Source organism: Puntigrus tetrazona, chromosome 6 (genome assembly GCF_018831695.1).
Source record: "Puntigrus tetrazona isolate hp1 chromosome 6, ASM1883169v1, whole genome shotgun sequence".
NCBI lineage: Eukaryota > Metazoa > Chordata > Actinopteri > Cypriniformes > Cyprinidae > Puntigrus > Puntigrus tetrazona.
The window spans coordinates 14,780,752-14,801,854 of NC_056704.1; the positions used below are offsets into that span (position 1 = coordinate 14,780,752).

Here is a 21,103-nt window from a genome sequence, read left to right on the forward strand (position 1 = left end):
ATATCGGGAAACAACCGCTTTCAGTGCTCCTCATACAATACTTATTTATTAGGTTTGTGTGTGATATAATCTTGACAGCCGAGTGCAACGTTACCCTCACAACATTTTAATTCATACTTTGATTGTCTCTGGTAAAACAGAGTCAAACGCTGTCAAATACTTTAAACAAGTATGCAGAGTCCCAGATAAGTGTTTCCGGGGGACTAAATTACTGCAGCACCGCGCCAAGCTACAAAAAACGCCTGTCAACGCCAACGCAAGAAAAATATAAATATTTGAAAATGCCGTAAGTTTATCGGTTCACATGGCTCACTTTTTCCTCAGAATTAGTAACGCTGTTACATTGCGATTAGATAGTATAAGTGCAGCGATATATGTGTTCATGTTATCCTTACGAAAATGTTTCTAAAGTACTTATGCTGTTCGACATTAACGTTCCCAAAATAAGTTACGCAGTACTTAGTAATAGGTACCATAGTACCACTTATTTCTTTTAATACCATAGCTAACATTTTACCTGCCCATGGTCCTCAACGTTAGACGAATAATAGTTAATATGTAATACTTTAATGTCAATGAATTTTAAGTTTTTACAGTACTAGTATCATGACACAGATACACGTGATATAGACAGTACAAGAATCTAGCAACTGCTATGCTCTTACAAAGCTATTGAACATGAATGTGTACAAGCGTAATTGGTATTAAATCACATCTAATGCGCAATGTAATAACGCAATAAAGGTCTTGTAGATTCACATATGCTGGTATGGATATCATCCACATAAATTAGCAAACCCAAAACCGTTAAAGCGCCAATTACAAAAATGACCGCTGATAATGATGTTAACCTTTTGACTCCTCTAATAATCTCTACTTTTCCATACAGTGTGAAGAGAGCCCTTCAGTTACAAGACAAAGAAAATGTGAGTTCATTAAATCATGAAAACGTGGCCAGGCATCAATGCCACTGATTTCAGATCAGAATTTTTGAATACGTTTTCTGTGTTACGCTTTTGTTATTTCAGCCCATTTTAAAGTGACGTTAGAACCGTGTCAGTAACCATAAGTTAAAGAATTATTTATTAACAGTAAAATAATAACATAAAGACACCAGTGTTTCAAATGAATCTATTTTAGAGCCCAGCGAAGAGGCGAGCACCAAACAGGGACTGTTCCCCTATGACTGGAACCCAGATGACTCCCACGACAAAACCTGCAGGTACTAAAACCCACAGATCAGCTACTGTGTTTTCTTAGAGCTGTAAAACTTATATTTAGCCCCCCAGGAGTTTTCTTTTTCTTTTTTTTTTTTGGTCATTGTGAACAGATAGAGACCCCTGCGTTCTTTTTGCTTTCGGTAATCACCATAAACAATCCCCCGCTCATGTCACGTTGTTGCCCGAATCCTCTATAGTAGGGGTCTCTTGTAATCCAGCGATATCGCATTTAGATTAGCTGTCTTTGCAGCCATTAATAATATCTTTGCTCACGCTGATTTGATAAATTGCTGACATTTAGTGCTTCATCAGCAGGTAGTTCCAGAGCAGGTGGGGAGAAAGCGAATCCCCCTCAAACAAAAGAACCCATGACAGACGCCGAGAGGTAAGGATGTAGAAATATCCTTTTAAGCATGTTGAGGATTTCTGTAATTTTAGTAATGATATTTGACATTATTCATGTAAAAAAAGTTTAAAAAATATATAAATAATAATAATAATAATAATAAAAAATAATAAAAAATACTTATTTTGTAAATTATGTTATTGCTTAGCTGTTGGCTCATGCACGGTTTAATTTTTAAATTAATTGTTGACTGTATTAAACGTTTTACTCAATATTTTACATAAGCCAGAGTGCCACCAAGGTCTATTTTTACGAAGCTACTAACATTGGTATAACTGGAGCTGTGGAACAGACAGAAATTTCTCCTCATTACTGGATATTTCCTTTGTCCCACTTGGCTGATAGCCATTATGACTGATCAGAATTTAATGACAGGACATGGAGGGAGTTTCATCACCAGCCAAAAGCCTCGTTGATTTACATAGCACTAAAAATAGTTGGATAAGGAGAGTTTAAGAAAAGACCTATTTCCTTTCCAACGCATACTAACACAGAGCTCCGTGTGATCCATCAAGACAAGCATTAGTTTTGAATTTTATAGTGCAGTCATTTAAGAGGAAGCTAGTTAAATATATATAAAAACATCAATAAAGAGAGCGGGCTTATGATTCATTTAAGAAAGTATTCATTTGGGGAGTCAAACCCGAGAGAACTTCTCGTGCAAAATGTAGAAGAGATCTTGAGTGTGATTGGACGACAGTCCTTGTATAAGATTTTGCCAACCTTTTAATATGTCTTCCAATATTTTTAAACATGTATTAAAAATAAATGAATATCTTATTCTTAGTCAGCTTGTCTTCTCACAGACTTAGTAAGGGTATTGAACACGAATTCGGGAATTCAGTGTCCTTATCTAGCCACTTTCCTGCAAGAATCTAACATGTTTAAAATATTTTGTCACAGCTCTTGCCTGATTTACAGTTTAGGGATAAAAAATATGTAATTAATAAATATTATATTAATAATTGGGAACATTTTACAATAAGGTTCCATTAGTTTATGCCGGTTTATGTCAATTAACCAACAAAAAGCATAACCAGCATAACCATTTATTAAAAAAAGTTATTTATTAATGTTCATAGAAAATGTATGTTAGCCCAGATCCCTTAAATATACAGATATATTTTTGGTTTTAATAATGTAATTTTACATTTAACTAATGGTTTCTTAAGTATTTGTCATTGTTAGTTAATGCATTAACTAATGTTAACAAATGAAAAACATATAAAAGTGTTTCATATGTGGTCTTTCATTTGTTTCTTAATACTTTTTCCTCCTCAGAATTCAGTTTCTCAGGTCTAAGGTGAAAAAATCATTCAAGGACCTCATGAAATACAGGCAACAGCTGGAAACCTTAGTGGTATGTGGCTCTAATATACTGTAGTAAGAAAACCACAGTGTATTGTTTTGTAGATTATGTATTCATTGAGAGGTCTTAGTTGTTGACTAATATGCTAAATCTACATGATTATATTTGTTGCTTAAATTCTGAATATGTGGTACATACCAAGCTTATTTTGATGTGTAAGCCAACTACAACTGCATCTTATTAAGGTTGCAACAGAAATTTCATGTAACGTACTGCGAGATTGTGCGACTGTTTGTTTGTAGCCAGTAGAGGGCAGTAGTGAGCTGAGGAGTCTCCTGCTGATGAGTCCTGCTGATCTACAAACTGAACTCAAAAGACATGAGAATCTCTGTGAGTCCTTTCTCTTTTCAGATGCATAATGCATGGATGAAAAAGCATTCACTTTTTCAAGGTCGTTTTATAGACGGCTTTTAAACTATTTATTTGTTATTGAGAGCATCGGCTATCAATTCCTGCTGTGTGTCAAACATAAAACAGAAAAAATTCTTCGCTTTCCAGGTGATAAAATTGCATCTTGCGCTCACAGAGCAGACACAGACGAGGGCCATTTCCAAGGTGAGCCAATTTGGGAATCAGATGAATGTTCAGAACTGAATCGAAAAGTTTATTTGCCATTTAAAAGCATGAACGATAACACTCGTCTTAAATGGATATTCAATCTTAGTAATTCACGCGCAATTAGTTATGTTTCAAATCTTGAGTGTTTGCATATCACAACACAGTCTTTGTTAGACTGACAGAAGGATAAATTATGTGCCACGTAGAATTGATTCCAATTACAGTTTGGTGATTTTGACCTCACTGCTTTCCTTAAAAGAGCAAGAGAAAGAAAACATTTTGTGTTCCACTTATATGTGAGTCATGATTGATTTCAAGCACTGGCACAAGTTCTGGATCTTGGTCACATGGTTACCCCTGCATAGCCATTTACAAGATTTGGTTTGTCAACGCAGCGTGTTCATAGACATTCGTCTCAATCTTTAGACAAATAAAAGGTTCTCTTTTTCTAAGAAAAATATTTCATTTTCCTAACACAAACAAGCCAGAACTCCTCTTCATGGGACAGAATTAATTAGATTATTTCAAGCACACATTCAGCCCCCAGCAAAGCTGCACTTGTGATTCAATCGCACAATGGTGATTTGTTGCAACTCAATGGTTGGATTGTGATGAAGTTCAGCATGTTTTTAAGATAAGGTCGCCTGAAATTGTTTTAATTAGTCACACTCGAAGACCTCTGCGTATATGTTGCTTGTAGCTCGACACCAAAGGAATGTCACAGTCTTGATCACATGGCGGAGCATGAAATTTATCAATGCAGAGAACAACAACAACAGCACAAGAGTATTTTCACATTTACGTCCCTAGAAAGAGAATCAACCCTTTGAAGACATTATTTTAGCTTTCAAATAAATGCTGTCTTTTTACATTTTTTACAAAAAGCGATAATAATTATAATGATGATAATCAGTGAATCAGCATATTAAAATGATTTATAAAGAATCATGTGACACTAAAGACTGGAGTAATGGCTATTGAAAATTCAGTTTTACCATCAGGATAAATTTCATTTTAAAATGGATTATATTATATTGTTCTATTATTATACATCAACATAATGTATCAACATTGCAGTTTTGTAAAATGCCTCTTACTTTTTCTGTGAAGTAGATTGGTGTGACGAAATCAAACTGCTTTTCTCCAGGAAAAGGTTGTGACTGTCAATGAAAACAAACATTTTCACGGAAACGCAGCTAAATACGGATCGTTTCAGTAAGCGAACTTCAGTTATCAAACTGAGCATCAGAGTATGTCCTGTACAAATAATGCGTTTCGTTCCAGTGAGGTTTTTCTCATTACATTTTAGTAGGGTTCGAAGTCAAAGCTTGAAATTACCTCAGGTTCCCTAATTTGTGTTCGTAAGGTTATCGAACATTTTTCAGAACTGTTTTTTCAGCGGCATTACTAAGCTTTAAATAAATGAGGCTTTATTTAAAGACAAATGATATGTAAGTAGTCAAATATGTTGTATTCAGAGCTCTCTTGGGACACCATTAGGTCCTGGCACGGATCCCTAATACCCTGGATTTCATAGAGACACATCATTGCTATTAGAGTTCTCAAACACACAGTGTCACTTGAGCCATACAGGAGCTGGTGGGGATGACATATTATGGCGAGGATATGACACTACTTGTGTAAAAGCAAGCTGAGCACCAGGCAGCGTGATACCGCCAAGACAGCTGAGAAAATCCACAAGGATATTTTAACTTTGACAGGCAAACCGCTGAATCCATGTCCCTAACGGAAGCCCCTTCATCTAATGGCTTCCCAAAACATAACCTTGGGCGAAAGGGCAACTGGCAAGCAAGATGTTTATGGCGAAACTGACAAAAGTTCTTCCCAAGCATTCAAGAGAGGCCGTCCCTTCTAAAACAATCAGACCGGCTGTAAATTTTCTGGCTCGTTCAGGCATTACCAAGTCCTGAGCTTCACGCTACATGTTGCTGATGAGCGCAAAATGGGAAAAGAGAGAGTGCAATAATTCTGAGGCAAGTTTGTCGCCTGGACCGAGGGTATTGATTATTTCTGTGTGGCGAGAGATTTGGAAAATTCAATTAAAGGAGCTGAGCAAAGGATTCATAAATCGGCCCCTGCCTCCACCTCTTCTACGCCCATACGGAGACATTGTTATGTTCTAAATCAATGTTGCACTTCACAATATATTTTCTTTGGAGCATGAAAATAAATAACATTTAAACAGTTCTGCTTACCGCTGAAACAAATTTTATCTTCACCAAAGCCTTCTCCGTCTTCGCGCGACGGACTCCCGGGCGCATCAGCAGATGTAGTAACGTATTTTTATGGCAAGTTTTCCATAAGAAAATCCTATATAATATGAATTTTGCGATGACAAAATGAGAAGGAAGGGGACGGATCAGCAGTATAAAAATTGATCAGGCCGCAGATGGGGTAGAGCCGTGGGAGATTTGTAAGACAGCCTTAATAGACTGTATTAAAAATTCCTTAAAATGTAATAAAACAAATAGGTTTTTGGTTCTTGGCCGGGACGGGGTCACAGACCCTGCTAATATCACATCAATCCTGGGCTGCTGAAGGATAAATGGGGTCTGTTTGGGGAACATTTTAGTCTTTTTGATGGAAAACACCAGCACAATTAAAGGGCTGCTGTATATTAGAGGGGTTTGGGTGGGGAGGGTAGAGTTTAGCAACTCTCAGCATGTGTTTTGCTCTCTGTTTTGTCCGCACGCTTCCCGCAGGAGTGCATTTAGTCAGTGCCTTTCAGATCATTTGCATTTAGATCATCTAGCAGCTCTGGCAGCTGCAGCAGTCCCCAAAATCTATGACTGATGGACGGGTTTACCTGATATGTGCACGTGTCCCATTCATGCATTCACAAAATGATCTAGTCTCTTAAGCTAGATAAAGTGTCTGATGATCTATCTGTGTTGCTTTCGCAGGGATGAAACAGACTGGCAGCTCTTATGAATATCTGAAGGCAATCTTAAGGTACGTTTTCCCCCTACCTGGGTTTGTGTTGTGCTCATTGTATAACTTTAAAAGCTTGTCACATCACTGAGGTTCATGTAATTTTGCAGTAATTAGTAGCTGTACAGCAGGGTGGGCTGTTTTGACCTCGCACACCCTAGCAACAGCCTAGCAACAACCCAGAATCCTTTAGTTACATGCTAGAACACATTACCAGCCACATATCAACACACGTGCAACCGTTGTGGCAGAGATTTTATCTATCAAATTATCTTCTTAATACATACAAATACAGATATTTCTAGTTGAATCATGATTAATTTAACAGCAACTTCATTGCTAAATAGGATAATCGCATGCATATATCCTTTTATACAGCAAGGATAAATTGCATACATATGTGACAGTGAAGACATTTACAATATCACAGAATATTTCTGTATAAAATAAATGTTATTTGGAACATTTGTATTCATCAGAATTCTGAAAACCTTTTAATCTTTCATAATAATAATAATAGGTTTCTTGAACATGAAATCAACATAATATAGTGATTTTTGCAGGATAATGTGATAAATTACATTAAAACAACTTTACATTTTAAAATGTAAAAATGTTTCACAATATTAGTTTTTACTTTTTGGTGGATGTATTCTAAAGGTTTTCACTGACCCCTAAACATTTGCACTGTAATGCAATCCTATTAGTCCACTTAATTGCAGTCTTAAATATGAATTTAATAGACACAGCTTATTGTATAAATAGACTTCTAAGCCATTACGCTTTTTTGTTTTGCATAAAATTCTGTGCACAGTCGCAAATGGAACGGTTCTGGTTTTGGCAGAGCTGCAGTTCTCTGTCAGCGTGTTTGATGTACGCCCGAACATCCTGTCAGTCTGAAAGCGGCGAGATGTCTGAAGAGGCTGTCAGTCTTTCCGCCGTAGTCAAAATGAGACAGCGCTGCCGACACCTTGCCATCCTATCTCAGACACATTTATATTGAATCCATTCTCTGAAAGCCCCCCACCCACCCACCTTTCTCCAGGAATCTGACAAAATGTTGATTCTACAATACACGGTGTGCTGCGTCGCTGCGAAAATAGTGTTCTTACTGCTGGCATACAGTCCCATTAGGGCTGATACGGGGAGAAATCTATGCATACACGCACAGATATACATTTGAGAATGCAACAACAGATGTTGGAAAACTACACATGCACAGATATACAGAAGAGTATTCACGGTGGATCTGTCTCTTTATTTTGGCAGCCGCTGAGGGATCATTTCTCGATGTTCGACATGGGCAGCAGCTGGTGCCCCTCAAGGTGGATCACGTAACTCTCTCTTTATCACTTCTAGAGGCTGTCTCAAGGACAAAAGCTTAAGCTGACCTAACAAAACACACACTTGTCACACGCTTTGCATTGCTGCAGTTGAGAAGAACAAGAGCAGCATTTCAGAATTTGGTCTGTTCACCATGGACCGTTAGGCTTCTCGAGAGTTTCAAGATGTGTAATTAAGCACGGCATGACTCGATATCAAGACATGGTTAATATTAGCACCATCCATTAAAATTGTATCACGCACTCCTGTATTGTGACTCGTATATCGAGTAAGGCAGTCAAACCAAAACCTGTTCATTCTCTCCTCAGTGTGTGTGTGTGTGTGTGTGTGTGTGTGTGTGTGTGTGTGTGTGTGTGTGTGTGTGTGGCTCCGGACCTTGCTCAGGCTGTAACACACTAGCCCCTTTGTGACCTGATAACATTTATAGTTGTAATGGATTTTTTTTAATGGCCGTCATTAACTCGCACATAGAGGGGGGAAAAAGATTGCTTGTACTTTTTCCCCTTGGTATTTCAGCTTTACAGCATTATGTTCTGATATGTCTCCTTCCATCATTTTTGTTTTACAGCTCGTGAAGTTGAAGCGTTTTAATGCGTAGCTTTAGTACTAGCCTCGTGTCTTCAGTCACCGCCAAGATTATTCCTTTGTATTAATGAATATTTTTCCAGATTTACTACTGGAAAGAAAAATAAAATTATTAGTTCAGTAGTCAATTTTGTTTACTTGATGTGACCTTTTTTTCCAGGGCTGCATGAATAATGAAAAAAAGCAAAAGCTGTGATTTAAGTAGAAGTACTTTGTTTATTAAATATTAGTGTTATATTTTTACAGATGTACTGTAAAATAAGTGGTTTTTTTATGAAATAAGATTTATTTTATCAATTCATTTTAACATTTCTAACAATTATTATTAATATTTTTGGGTCAAAATTCTATAGCAAATCTCAGCTTTTTTTCACCCGTAAAAATAGTTTTTTAAAAATCACAAAAAAAAAAAAATCAATTCAGTTTTTCTCCCAAACCATGCCACCCCACTTTTCTTCATTGTTAGGTCATTTGAAAACACTGGAGACACTTTAATTTTGTGCAAAACCATTTAATGGTGTATCAAAAATGTAAAAATAATGGCCTTACTGGTTTGGTCATTTACACAATAATATCCCACTAACCGAATTTGTCTCCAAGGCAAACAAGTGAGAGAAAGTCTGGCAAAACTGTATCTCCTTCATTGAATTCACTCTTCTCAACTCAAGCAAGATCCCTAAACCTCATTAAGAGGAAATTGAATTTTCACAAACTATTCCCATCCTGTTCTATTCTGCCCTAAAGGATTGTCCTTTCCTTACACCGTCATCCTGGCTGTAGCTCTTTCTTTTTGACAACCAACGTCTTTGAAGACACATTTCAATTAGTTTTCTTCTGACTCTTTTTCCTCTGTGGCTCCATCAACTGGACCAGGTTGAAATATATGATGAAGCCCAGAAAGTGTAGAAAGGAAAGGATGGAGACCAGCACCGGAAACAGATCGGGCAACTTGGCCGGAGGCTTCAACCACACGCTCGTAAAGCTCAACGCTGCCATGGCCACCAGGGAAAGCCAGAACTGTAAAAGACAAAAGTGACAACACTTATTACGAGAGGGAAGAAGTACCATGACAAAGGTTCATTAGTTCTAGTCAAGTTCTCAGCATGACACAGATCCTTGTAACTTGATGTTTATTTTCCACCCTGTTTCAGGAAGGTGAGTCGAGGTATAAACATTAACATGTCTATTTATGACAGATGGAGTGAAGGATCAGTGGATGTGCTGGTGTGAGCAACACGACCCCTCAATGAAACACTACCTTCATCGTAGGGCCCCCTTATTTATGTCTCTTGTGTAAATAAATATATCTAGGCAAACCTGTGTTAATGACTCAAGCTACACAAATAGCACACCTCCTGGTCTTGAACATTCACGCAAGGAGCTGTTGAAACATTCAGTCTTGCAAAAGCGCTAAGAAGAGCATGGGGTCAAGCTAATGTGAAAGTTATGAGCCGTTCAGGTGGGCCAGAGCGCTTAACTGACTTCTTCATAAGCATCGATGTCATTAACATCAGTGGTGTGGAGTAACAGGCCGTGACGTCAGTGTTAACTTACTTTCCACTTAATGATCCGGCTGAGGTTGAGTTTAGGCAGCCAACGCCGAGCGAGTTTGCGATAGAGACCCAGTCTGAGCTCTTCTTCTGTACTTCTCTCTAAAGCGGAGAGCAGATACAAACTCAGAAAGAGGAACGCCAATGAGGTCACCGCGTAAGGCAACAGCAAACCGTCCTTCAGCAGAAGAGGGAGCATGCTGTGGAAAACAAAAAAGCAAAACAATGATTTATACAATAAGTGGTTATTTATCCCCGTGTAATTGTATTCAGACCAATGTAGATTCATTTACCTCGCAACAGAATAGTGCGTTACTAGCGTAGATAAAGTTACTAGCATTCGACTGGTCTTGCCAATTTAAAAATTTGCTATTGGCGTGGATGTAGAATCACACAGATGTTTGTGCTTAGTAGAAATACATTATGCGTTAGTTAGCAAATGAAAGTGTCTAATAATAGCAGGGCGATCAAGAAAGTTTTCTGGTGGCCCTGTTATATTAAAATGGCGACCTCCATGAGGGGACCCTCTGTGTATAAAAAAATGATAATAATAAAATAAAAAATAAAAACTCTTAGATGCAATCAATGATGTCATATTCTGTTTTTTCAGTAAGTTTTATTCTGACTGAAATGGCTTATAACTTTTAATGAAAACAATGTTATAGTTGATGGAAAAGGCAAAATGTAACTTATTAAACATATATTCTGAACATTTAACAAAAATGTTTGGTGAAAGAGAAATCTCCTGAGGCTCAAATAATAACAATATTACACAAAAATAGTCATTTATTGTTGGCTCACAATACATTAATGTTAACTCGTTATTTTAATAATGCATTAGTAAATGCTTTAAAAGATCAATAATTGCTGTAGAAGTAAAGTTCTTACTTAGATCATGTTAACTAATGAACCTCATAAGTGATGCCACATTTTCTGTAACTCGCATTGATGAGATTAACATATAGCCAATGTATTTAACCTCCCATAAGTATATTAGACATGGAAGTAAACCTTTAGCTAACTAGCTGAGCTGTTTCCATAGGCATTTGACTGAAAAACAATAATTTGCACACCAGCCATTTCAAGAATAATACAGCTATTGAGATAGTGTTGACAAAATAAAACAATCTTTGTGTTAGCAGAACAGGTCATGACGCGGAAAAAAAACAATACTAGCTGTGAATTTTGAACATTTCACCATAATGAGTATAAAGTGCGCTAATGAATGGTGTGCGTTTGGGGCATAGAAAACTGCCAATGTGTTGTCTCTGTATGTGCTTGTGGATATTTCCCTAATAGTGCAACAATTACTCTATCATAGAATATAATTCAATTATCTTCCATAACAAAGAACATCATGTCTTCAGCTAAAAAACATAAATATGCAGCATTAAAACAGTTTTGTGGAAGCAGGCAGTGCGATTTTAGAGAATGGTGGGTTGTGTTTACACAAAGGGGTCTTAGTTTAATGGTATGTGGGCTATGTCATGTAATCCAGTGAGATCCTTACACTAAACCAAGCACACAACAATTAGTGTGGACAGCTGGGACTCCCCTATTGGCTACTACTCTTCTTCCCACTATATAGTCATCTGCTGATTTGGTTTCCATCTTAACCATTAGGGTTCATTTATTGCACTGTAATTTGCAATTAATAACACTCACTGCTTGAGATCTTACCTGAAAGTTGATGTCAGTAGAAACCAAATGGCCATCAGAGGTATTTCGTTGATTACAAGGCAAACTGGCCTGTAAAACATATATTTGACTTTTAAGACTATATTTACTACATTGCAGATATGTTTACATGATACCAATGCTATAATTATGTAGTTGAGAGGGCAAGGACTAGGTATCAGTATCTCTTCAGTGATCCAATCACTACACTTCTTCTGTCAGCTAATTTTTAACACCCTTAATGCAGTAACATGGCTAACACATTCAGAACGCAACATTTAAAATCTGCTGATTGCAGCTGGTTATTTGCATATGTTGTATATCATAATATGTTAGATATATGACTTGCAAGAACAAACAAGCAAAACAGTTGCCAGGTGGGAATTGGGCTACTTTTATACTTTTCCATGGGTTGACGTGACCCCAAATAATGTGATATTTGAACAAGATTGGGCTAGTTTTAAATAGCAATTGGGTGGGGGGGGTTTGGTGGATATCTGGCAACCATGGTGCAGATGGGAAATATAGCACTAAACCGTTACTAACTTAATTGAAGGTGAACTTTAATATACAGAGATGAGTCAATATTAGCTTTTTTTATATGTGTTGGGTAATTAATATACATTATTATTTTTACAATTATAACTACAGTTTATCATCATGTCAACCCAACATTAAATTTAAAGAGCATAAATAACAGTGAAAATATCATATCATCAGTAAATCTTGTAATCACCAAATAATTATTTTCAAGCATGTTTCCTATTTTTTCTACATCGAATGACAGTGGGTTAAGCAAAAGTAGAAATAGCAGTTAGAACAAGATCAAGTAATACGGATTATATTCCACTGCTTACAAGGCTACTAGAAGGATAGACTTCTCGTGGACTTGGAAGGAGAAGAGGAAAAAAGCCAGGGAGGTGTTCACCTACAGAAAAAGCAGATCAGGGGAGTCAGTGGTCAAAAATACAAGTTGTTGAACTGTCATAGACAAACACACAATCATGACACCACTTACCAAGGCAAGCTTAAACTGCCACAGAGTGGGTTTGGACAACAATTTCAAAGATGAAGGCAGGACAAACAACAGAGTAAGAGCAAAACTGAAAGCAAAAAGAAAAAGATTTCATTGAACACATCCATACATTAATAAAATGATTTACTAAACACACAAACCAAGCAGAGAAATACGATCAAGAGGCCCTGTCGCCAAAGCTTGTAATCTATCCCATGGAACTAGAGGACGCGGCTGCCTGATCTTTTTATACATCCTCACAGTCAACAAGATAGATCCCAGCACGCAGGAAATGCATGAGATTCAGGGATGGCCTGCTGAGCACTCACAGAATTACTTGAAGCCCTCTATCATCATTCTGTTGGAGGAAATTGACCCTATTAGAGATGAATGACCTTAGTGGGACAAGAATCTGGTCCATCACGTCAGATGGAAATGTAAGAGGTGCAATAAACTGTCCAGGGAAAGCATGTAGGCCATGATACACTTCAAATGACATCGAAGACCTCACTGGTGTAGCGTCATTTTAAACAAAATCAAGTTTGTTTGAGTCTCAGGAGTTCAGAACAGCTCGCCAAAGTGAACTTTCCAGAAACTCTTGCTCTGGCTGGTAAACACCTTGGTGGTCTGTAGCAATTACATAGTAGGTAAGTCAGCTCTGGGGCCATGCTTTTTTTGATCAAGGTCTTCCGTTCAGTCCTTCAAGGTCAGACGTGAATAAAGACATGAATGAACAGAAAAGCTGCTTTTTAGTAGAAAGTAAAGCTGTAATTATAACCTAGCGACACTTACATAGTTGTTTTTTTTGTTTATTACTGTAAAGCTGCTTGCTTTAAAGCAATTTATTGTATAGTGGTGTTATATACGTGACATGACTAGACCACCAAATTGCAGAGCTCAAACATACCAAACATTGTTATAATGAGATGCTTTCTTAAAGGAATAGTTCACCCAAAAGTGAAAATTAGCTCGTGTTATATGACCCCGAAGCCATCCTAGGTGTATATGACTTTCTACTTTCAGACGAACACAGAGCTTTTTAAAAATGATCCTGTCTCTTCCAAACTTGGTAATGCAGGCGGATAGCGGCCATTAATTTGAAGCTCTATAAATCGGATAAATCCGCAAGTACTATGACGTAAAACTAACGTTTATGCCTCCGGTGGGTTATCACATGTAGCATGAAGCAGACAAATGGGATTTTGTAATAAAAATATTTCTAGCTTAAAAATTCTAATGTAAAAAACTGACCGACTGCCTGAGACTGACTTCTGACTTGACGTACGACGTAAGTTGGGTGAGGCTCCGGGGTGAGTAAATTATTCATTTTAAATGAAATATTTCGTAATATTATTGTTTTTAAGTTATTTCTTTAATTGCTGTTTTCTGATCACTGCATTTTTACTCCAAAAAAACCTTTATGATTTTCAAATCGACAAATAACAGGAGTTGAGGCAAATCAGTAAAGGAAAGTCTTTTAGTGTGTATTATCAAAGATGAGATCAGAGAGAATTGCAATTGATTGCCGTTGCCTTTGAGATATTTAGCATCACACATTTTTACATGTTTGGGTTTGAAATTAATTTGTAATACAGACAATTTTACACAGAACCTTAGCTCATTTTTACATGTGTTTTATATATATATATATATATATTTTTTTTATTTTTTTTAAACGCAGCGCTGATCGATGCAGCAGTCATCTGTTACATATAAAAATTTTTTTAAATCGTATTCATTTATTGACGTGCAACACTTTTCTAATGAGGAAAACAGACCAATGAGATAATTAATTACTGACCTGCAAAAATAAGACTAAACAAAGTGAATAGTCAAAGAAATAATCTTGACCAAGCCCTTGCACCTGCAGATTAGCGTCCACATATCAGTATCTCAAAAGCTCTGCGCAATCATTAACTACCCATAATCCCACCGTGTCCTCCTGTTATAATTAGATGTGTTCCACAAACATGGTAAGAGGGAATATACCGAGAAAGATTTTGCAGTGGAGATGCATGAAGAGACAAAGGAAGAGGAGAAAGGGTGGCGGGTAAATGGATGGTGAAGGATTACCTGAGGAACAGCTGAGTCTCTCTGGACAGCAGGGTCTTGATCTTTATCAGCACATTCAAGCTGCACCATGTGTTAGCCACTTTATCCTGTCAACAAACACATGCTGTCAAAGTCACTAAACTAATGACACAATGAGAACGAATGATACGCTGACCGCTAGTTTAGTTTTCAAGTTCTTTATGAACAGTTGTTTAATCTAATGTAAATTCAACTTCACATTTAACTTTATGCTTTAATAACCAGCCCATCCATTCATCCATCAATAATAACTAGCATTAGAGTAAAAGTAAAGCAAGTTCATTTAAATGGAGGCGAATGCCTTTAGATGACATACACATGCAAAATTAGGAGTTCAAATATAGGGAATATAATACAACATATAGAATGCACTTCTGGTAATTGTAATAAACCACTGAAAATCTAATATTAAAGGTAATGTTTTATTAACTTCCTGTTGCTGTATTATAACAAATATGAAAATATAATGCTATAGATTAATCATGTAAAAAGTTTTTTTAATATAATAAAAATATATATTTTTAATGTTTTTAATATCCCAAGTTTATATACCCCAATATTAGGCCTTAGCTTTATATTATAATTGCTACAAATATTTAATAATATTTTGTCATTAATGTTTTATAATCTTACTACTCAGTTTTCACTTTAGTTTTAATACGAGTACCTTATTTCAGTCACCCAAAACCTTTTAAAATTGTTTTTTGTTTTAGTAAATGGCAACAGGACTACAGTCCTGAATTCTTCTTTAAAATAGCATATGAAATGAATCGGCAAACGAAGGTTAAAGTGAAGGATTTTTTCTTGTTGCAGCTCAAAAAAAAAAACACAAATTTATGATAATGCTTACAAAATTAGCTTTGACATATAAGGTGAGTATCTTTAAATGGTACGTAGCTTTTGAAGAGAAAGCACATAAGTGACATTACTCAGCGGAATCATTTCCCAACTGAAAGCGCAATAAAAATTCCTGTGGGCATTCTTGAGGGGCATTGGTACAAAGGGCAAGGGTGAAGTATTACACTCCCATTAATTTTCCCGTCAAGTAACCGTGATGTCAAAAAAAGCTATGCACTTATTTGTAAACTTATAGACACGGGGTTAAATGACTGTCCTAATGCATACCAAGGACATTAATAACGTCACAGAGGTTGCAAAGACTGCGGTTTTACCACATACAGAAGACCAAATTGCACCCTTTAGGAAACCGATCCGTTCCGTTGACCTTTCTACTGGGGTACCGACATGTGATTCCTCAAAGACCGGTGGCCTTTAACAGTTGTGCAACAACAGAATTAGTAAATGTTATGAAAGTTTCAGTCCTGCTCCTGAGAATTTCTTCACAATGCTCAATCCTCGAAAACACAGCTGCTGTCTTTCACAGCTGTGTGAAGACCAGACCCACCAATGAGACACACTTTCAAAATGGCTGCGTGTTTTGGTTTTTTTGTATGTACAGTGAAAGTCAATGAGGTCCACTGACAAATCACTGACCTTCACTGTGTGTGGTCCAAAAAAAAAAAAAAAAAAAAAAAAATATTTTAGTTGACGGTTTCTGAAATATTGTATTACAATTTGCAAACGAGGCTTTATTTCATTTTTAAAACACAATAATTTGTATAAATTTCCACAACAGAAATCCAGGTTCAACATTTTCCCACCCTTTTTTAAGATATGTATTTTAAATTATATCTACAGATGTAAATGAATGAAGTGCAATGATATAATCGCACTTAAATATGGATTTAGGATGTTTTCTTTTCAATAGTCTGAAAGGAGAAATGTTATGGAAAAACAGTTAGCCTAAAATTTCAATATTGACCAATGAATGAAAAAAGCCTAATTTGATTTGTTCAATTTTCTACAGACAAACCCCCCCCACCCCACCACAGATTTAGCTATCAGCTAAATATCACCTAGCTTTACCATGCTCAGACGTATATGATAGCAACAGCCAAGTCTCGCTTAGCGCTCAGTCTGTCACAAATGCTCAAGGCTTTAGGTTAGAATTACTCACACCTTGTGTATTATGTTAGCCTCATGTCAGGCAAATGCATGATATATTCCGGGCCCTGAGCCCTGCAGAATTTTCAATTACTTCTCACAACACAGCCATTTTGACAACAGGGTTTTTGGGTGCATTTCAAAAGCGAGCCGCAGCGCTTGTACGCCGTGTATTTCAGTATTGACTTACAAAAGGCTTTAGAGCACGAACGGGACACAGCTCTAGTTTTTTAATAAACTCAACGTGAGACCCTTGTTTAACTAATCAGATCTACAGGATAAATCCTGCACTGGACCCAAGGGGTTTCATTACGGCAATCTATGACTACAGGAGGATCTGACCGGCTTGATGTGTATTAAGTCGGTCTGCCATTTGCATTAACGTCACAGATCCAAAACCGAATGCTGTTTACAGTTTACTGTATGCATCTACATAAGGCTCTGGCAACAGTGTATTTATGCATTCATGCATGCATACAGAGAAAAATGTAATGCATGTGGATAAGGATTTCAAGGGCATTTCCAAGCTGACCCTGCATTGGAAATTTTATAACAGGCAGGTACGGAGCTGAATAAGCATCGCAAGCATCACGTTGTAATGATGTGTTTAAAACTCACCCTTTAAGCAATAAATGTGACTTATTTACATACATTTGACCTCAGTTTTACGTAGTAAATCTCAGAGGCAGCCTTACTGTGCAAATACTGTTCTGAATGATAGCAAATAGTAAATAAGTATTTTTAAATTATTCAAGCACTAAAAGGAACCTATTTAGATTAACTTGAAGAAATCTGCCATTGATATTTTGTGATGCTGCACATACATTATATGAATTACCTCAAACAAACCCCGATCAACAGGAAAAAGGCGATGAAGAACTTGTAGAGGTTGTTTGGGGTCGGACAAAAAGGGCATCCAGCAGAGGGCAAAGGTCACCAGTACAGTCACCGATATCTTGACCAAATGAATAAATCTGGGCACACAAAAATGTAGCAATATAATTTCAATTGTATAAATCTTATTGTACAAATAAAAAGCATATTCATTTGTGTTCTGAAGATTCGGAGCAACATGAGGGAGGATAATTAGTTACAGAATTTTCATTTTTGGCTGAACTATGTCTTTACATAATTTTGCATCACCCAGAAATAAAATCGTCTGTTCTCCTAAGAATTTAATAAACAGATCTAACTATTTTTTTATGATTTGCTGACCAATACAACAATCAAACTAATTACAAATACAGATATTTTTTTACATATTTGTATTAAAATTATATTCATAAGTTTAAAATAATACTTGAGGTGTGTTATACATTCCCAAAAATATTTTCCATAATTAATGGGTCATAAATCAGGTCACTTGGCTACTTGAGTAGAGACAACATGCTCTCCCAGGTTTTCAGTATACTGTATACTGGAGCAGCTAACACCTCTCAGCTGTAGATATACAGTTGCACGCACATGCATAGCAGGGAGGGTCAGGCATGGCCAGAGAGTCATCTGGACATGACTCTTCCCAGGCAAACTAATCCACAAATGCATCTGCCTCCAAATGCCCTTGGTACATTGTTACTAAATCAACAAATGCAAGACAGCGAAGAGCAGAGCGCCTGCACTGAGACCGGCTGCAGGACCGGTGTAGAAATTCATACAAAGTCCAACTGAATAATAAATTAGTGAAGCGATTAGTGAAATGTCTAATTAAGGATTTGTTATTTTCAAGCATAAATCAATGCAGCTGACTAAAAGTTGATAACATTGTCATCAAATGTACTAATTATTTGTATGCAATTTTCTTTTTCCATGAAAACCTAACAAAGATTTTACTTTTAATTTGAGTGCAATTCTGATTTAATTTATAATATACATTCACTACAGTAAAAAAAAAAAAAAAAAACGTACAATGTAAGATTTTGTTTATACATGAGAGTAGTTTCTTATGTTAAAGCTGCATTTAACTGTTAAAAAAAATACAATACATAAAGTCAATAAGCTTTTTCCCCCCATCAATGATGTGACGTGGGATCGTTGTATATGCGTCTACTGATAAATCTGACACCATTTAACATATGTGAATATTGTCAAAAGCTAATAATTGTTCTCAGTAACTTGCATGCCTACTTTTACTCCTCTAGGATTGGTACCCTTGAGGTCTCCTTAAATTACTCATATTACTGCAATCGGTTCATAAGGTGCGATGTTTGTGCAACATCCTAAAAGACTCACCCTCTCCCAGTCAGGCCCTGCTTGATGCACTTGCCCAGGAGGTAACAGAAAAAAGGCAGTGAGTGATACAGTTCCATCTGCTTGTAATTGAGAGCCAAAGTGAAGGCCAAAGAACCAAACACATCCCAGCCCAAACCAAGTGCCAAAATCCCCCATAGAGTCAAACCAAGGCTCACACTGTTATATCTGAAATTGCTGTTAAAGTCTATGCGCATGCTGTTTTTTGTGAAATGTTTTTTTTGGGGTGAAACCGTGTGTGTTTGCCCCCTTTAACTGAATAAATACAATAACCATAAATGAATACCATAGCAATTAAGGTAAAGGTTAAAGGATACTGAAAATGACCGTAGTCAACCAATATAAGTCCTGGATACAGAAGGATGCAGAAAGCTGTGGCAACCTACGACAGAAGAAATGTACATTTTTGACCGGATCAAAACACGTTAATGACTACAAATACAAATTAACAATATGCCAATTCAAAGATAGTGTTTTACTAACCTTTTGTTTAGAGGACCCATCGCAAAAGTAGAAACAGTAAAGCAAAACTGCTGGAATGTAGATCAAAACATCTGTAAAAAGAACTGTTTGGAGAAGGTAGGTTAATATGCATGAACATATAAATATTTTTCTTCATGAATTATTTTTCTTTTACATCGTTTAACAATAACTAGATGTAACCATATTGGCTTTGATGACTGTAAACTGTTAAAAACATTACATTATTGCTTGTTCAGAGCACTTCAATGCAGCGATTGGAAGAAACGCTTTAATATTATCCATTTTAATATTTACAGCTAAATTTTCATGAGTAATTTTCCTGAAAAATACTCAATGAAAAATTATCCATCTATCTATCTATCTATCTATCTATCTATATATATATATATATATATATATATATATATATATATATATATATATATATATATATATATATATATAAGATGGTGCATCAAATACAAGCATAATTATATACACAGAACAAGCATATATTTTAATCAGAAAACTATAATAATCTTTATTTCTGCATGAATCAGTATCATGTTTAAAAAGGTTTGTGGCCAGCCTGTTGCATTTGTCATAACCATCATAACAGAAGCTTCATTAGAAGTAACTTTAAAGTAATGGAAACAAAAGTTTATATACTTGGATTTATAAGTATTGATCAGTACTTACCCGTGGCCCTCATGAACAGCTTATGTGAGTGGCTTTCATAGCCTCTGGACGTATGCAAGTCCACCCATTCAGGATTGAGCAGCTTTGCTCTATGAAAAGAGATTCTAAATCATCATCATATTAAAATTATATTTAAAAATACGGATGTTGTACCTGGTACACTTACACATACGCACAGACCAGACTGTGATATGCCGTCAGAGGTGGATAATCAAGACCCCAGTAGCTCAGATCATTATTTGTAGTATTAAAGTACCTAGTTTAAAAGAAAGAAAGAAATCTGTTAAGCCACATTCATATAAGGCTTGGGCGTTATAAACGAAATATTGTTACATTTAATTTTTGCAATATATAAGGAGAGAGAGCTTCACCGATGCTGGTTTACTTGGACATGAAAGAAGAATGAGAGACTAACCATTCATGAACAGGTAGATTGTAAGTCACTTCTTGCCAGTGTCTCTGTGCTTCATAATCACCGAACATTGGCGGTTTACCTGCACCTATTTCATTAAACGACATGCAAAACAGAATGATTTATTCATCAAAACGTGAATGCATGAGGTGCAATAGTCATCACGTATAGCATTCTTGCACGAATAATGTTTACCCCCCCCCCCCTTGAGCGCCGTTTTAGATGATCTTGCTTATTTACAGACGAATGAGTTGAACGCTTGACGTGTCAACATACTGATGCCAATCAAACCGGTGATTCACTGAAAACCGACCTGAGTAGGAATGAAAAGACACCGCCCACCTCGACGTTAAAGCGAGCAGAACGCACAGTGAGACGAGGCTCCAGTTCTCCATGTCTGGCAGCCTTCGAGACGTTTGATTTAAAAAGCATAAGCCTGCAGCATCGCTCGCGCTTTTCTAGAGAGCCGAGTCGGCTGAGATCCACTTCCTGAAACAACACGTCGGCGGAGT

The 21,103-nt window shown here is 36.6% G+C and overlaps 2 protein-coding genes across 6 annotated transcripts; one reads left to right on the forward strand and one right to left on the reverse strand.

Annotated features, from left to right (window-relative positions):
• Positions 1 to 174: 174 nt before the first annotated feature.
• Positions 175 to 9,441, forward strand: LOC122347452 (integrin subunit beta 3 binding protein). Of its 4 annotated transcripts, none has more exons than XM_043242741.1 (10): positions 175 to 286; positions 890 to 926; positions 1,141 to 1,222; positions 1,533 to 1,605; positions 2,908 to 2,986; positions 3,238 to 3,325; positions 3,494 to 3,550; positions 6,478 to 6,526; positions 7,775 to 7,830; positions 9,308 to 9,441. In XM_043242741.1, exons 1-9 carry the CDS (start codon positions 282 to 284, stop codon positions 7,779 to 7,781), a joined length of 477 nt encoding a protein of 158 aa, XP_043098676.1. In that variant the 5' UTR covers positions 175 to 281; the 3' UTR covers positions 7,782 to 7,830; positions 9,308 to 9,441. The 4 variants fall into 4 exon arrangements, with proteins under 4 accessions (XP_043098676.1, XP_043098677.1, XP_043098675.1 ...); XM_043242742.1 differs by lacking the exon at positions 9,308 to 9,441 and adding an exon at positions 8,418 to 8,562; XM_043242740.1 differs by lacking the exon at positions 9,308 to 9,441 and having other exon boundaries at positions 7,775 to 8,562.
• Positions 8,925 to 21,103, reverse strand: alg6 (ALG6 alpha-1,3-glucosyltransferase). Of its 2 annotated transcripts, none has more exons than XM_043242738.1 (14): positions 20,905 to 21,103; positions 20,595 to 20,679; positions 20,346 to 20,435; positions 20,180 to 20,268; positions 19,502 to 19,584; positions 19,336 to 19,400; positions 19,001 to 19,186; positions 17,610 to 17,745; positions 14,750 to 14,835; positions 12,680 to 12,764; positions 12,519 to 12,589; positions 11,665 to 11,733; positions 9,989 to 10,184; positions 8,925 to 9,451 (listed from the first exon to the last, which is right to left on the reverse strand). In XM_043242738.1, exons 1-14 carry the CDS (start codon positions 20,984 to 20,986, stop codon positions 9,254 to 9,256), a joined length of 1,521 nt encoding a protein of 506 aa, XP_043098673.1. In that variant the 5' UTR covers positions 20,987 to 21,103; the 3' UTR covers positions 8,925 to 9,253. The 2 variants fall into 2 exon arrangements, with proteins under 2 accessions (XP_043098673.1, XP_043098674.1); XM_043242739.1 differs by having other exon boundaries at positions 20,934 to 21,072.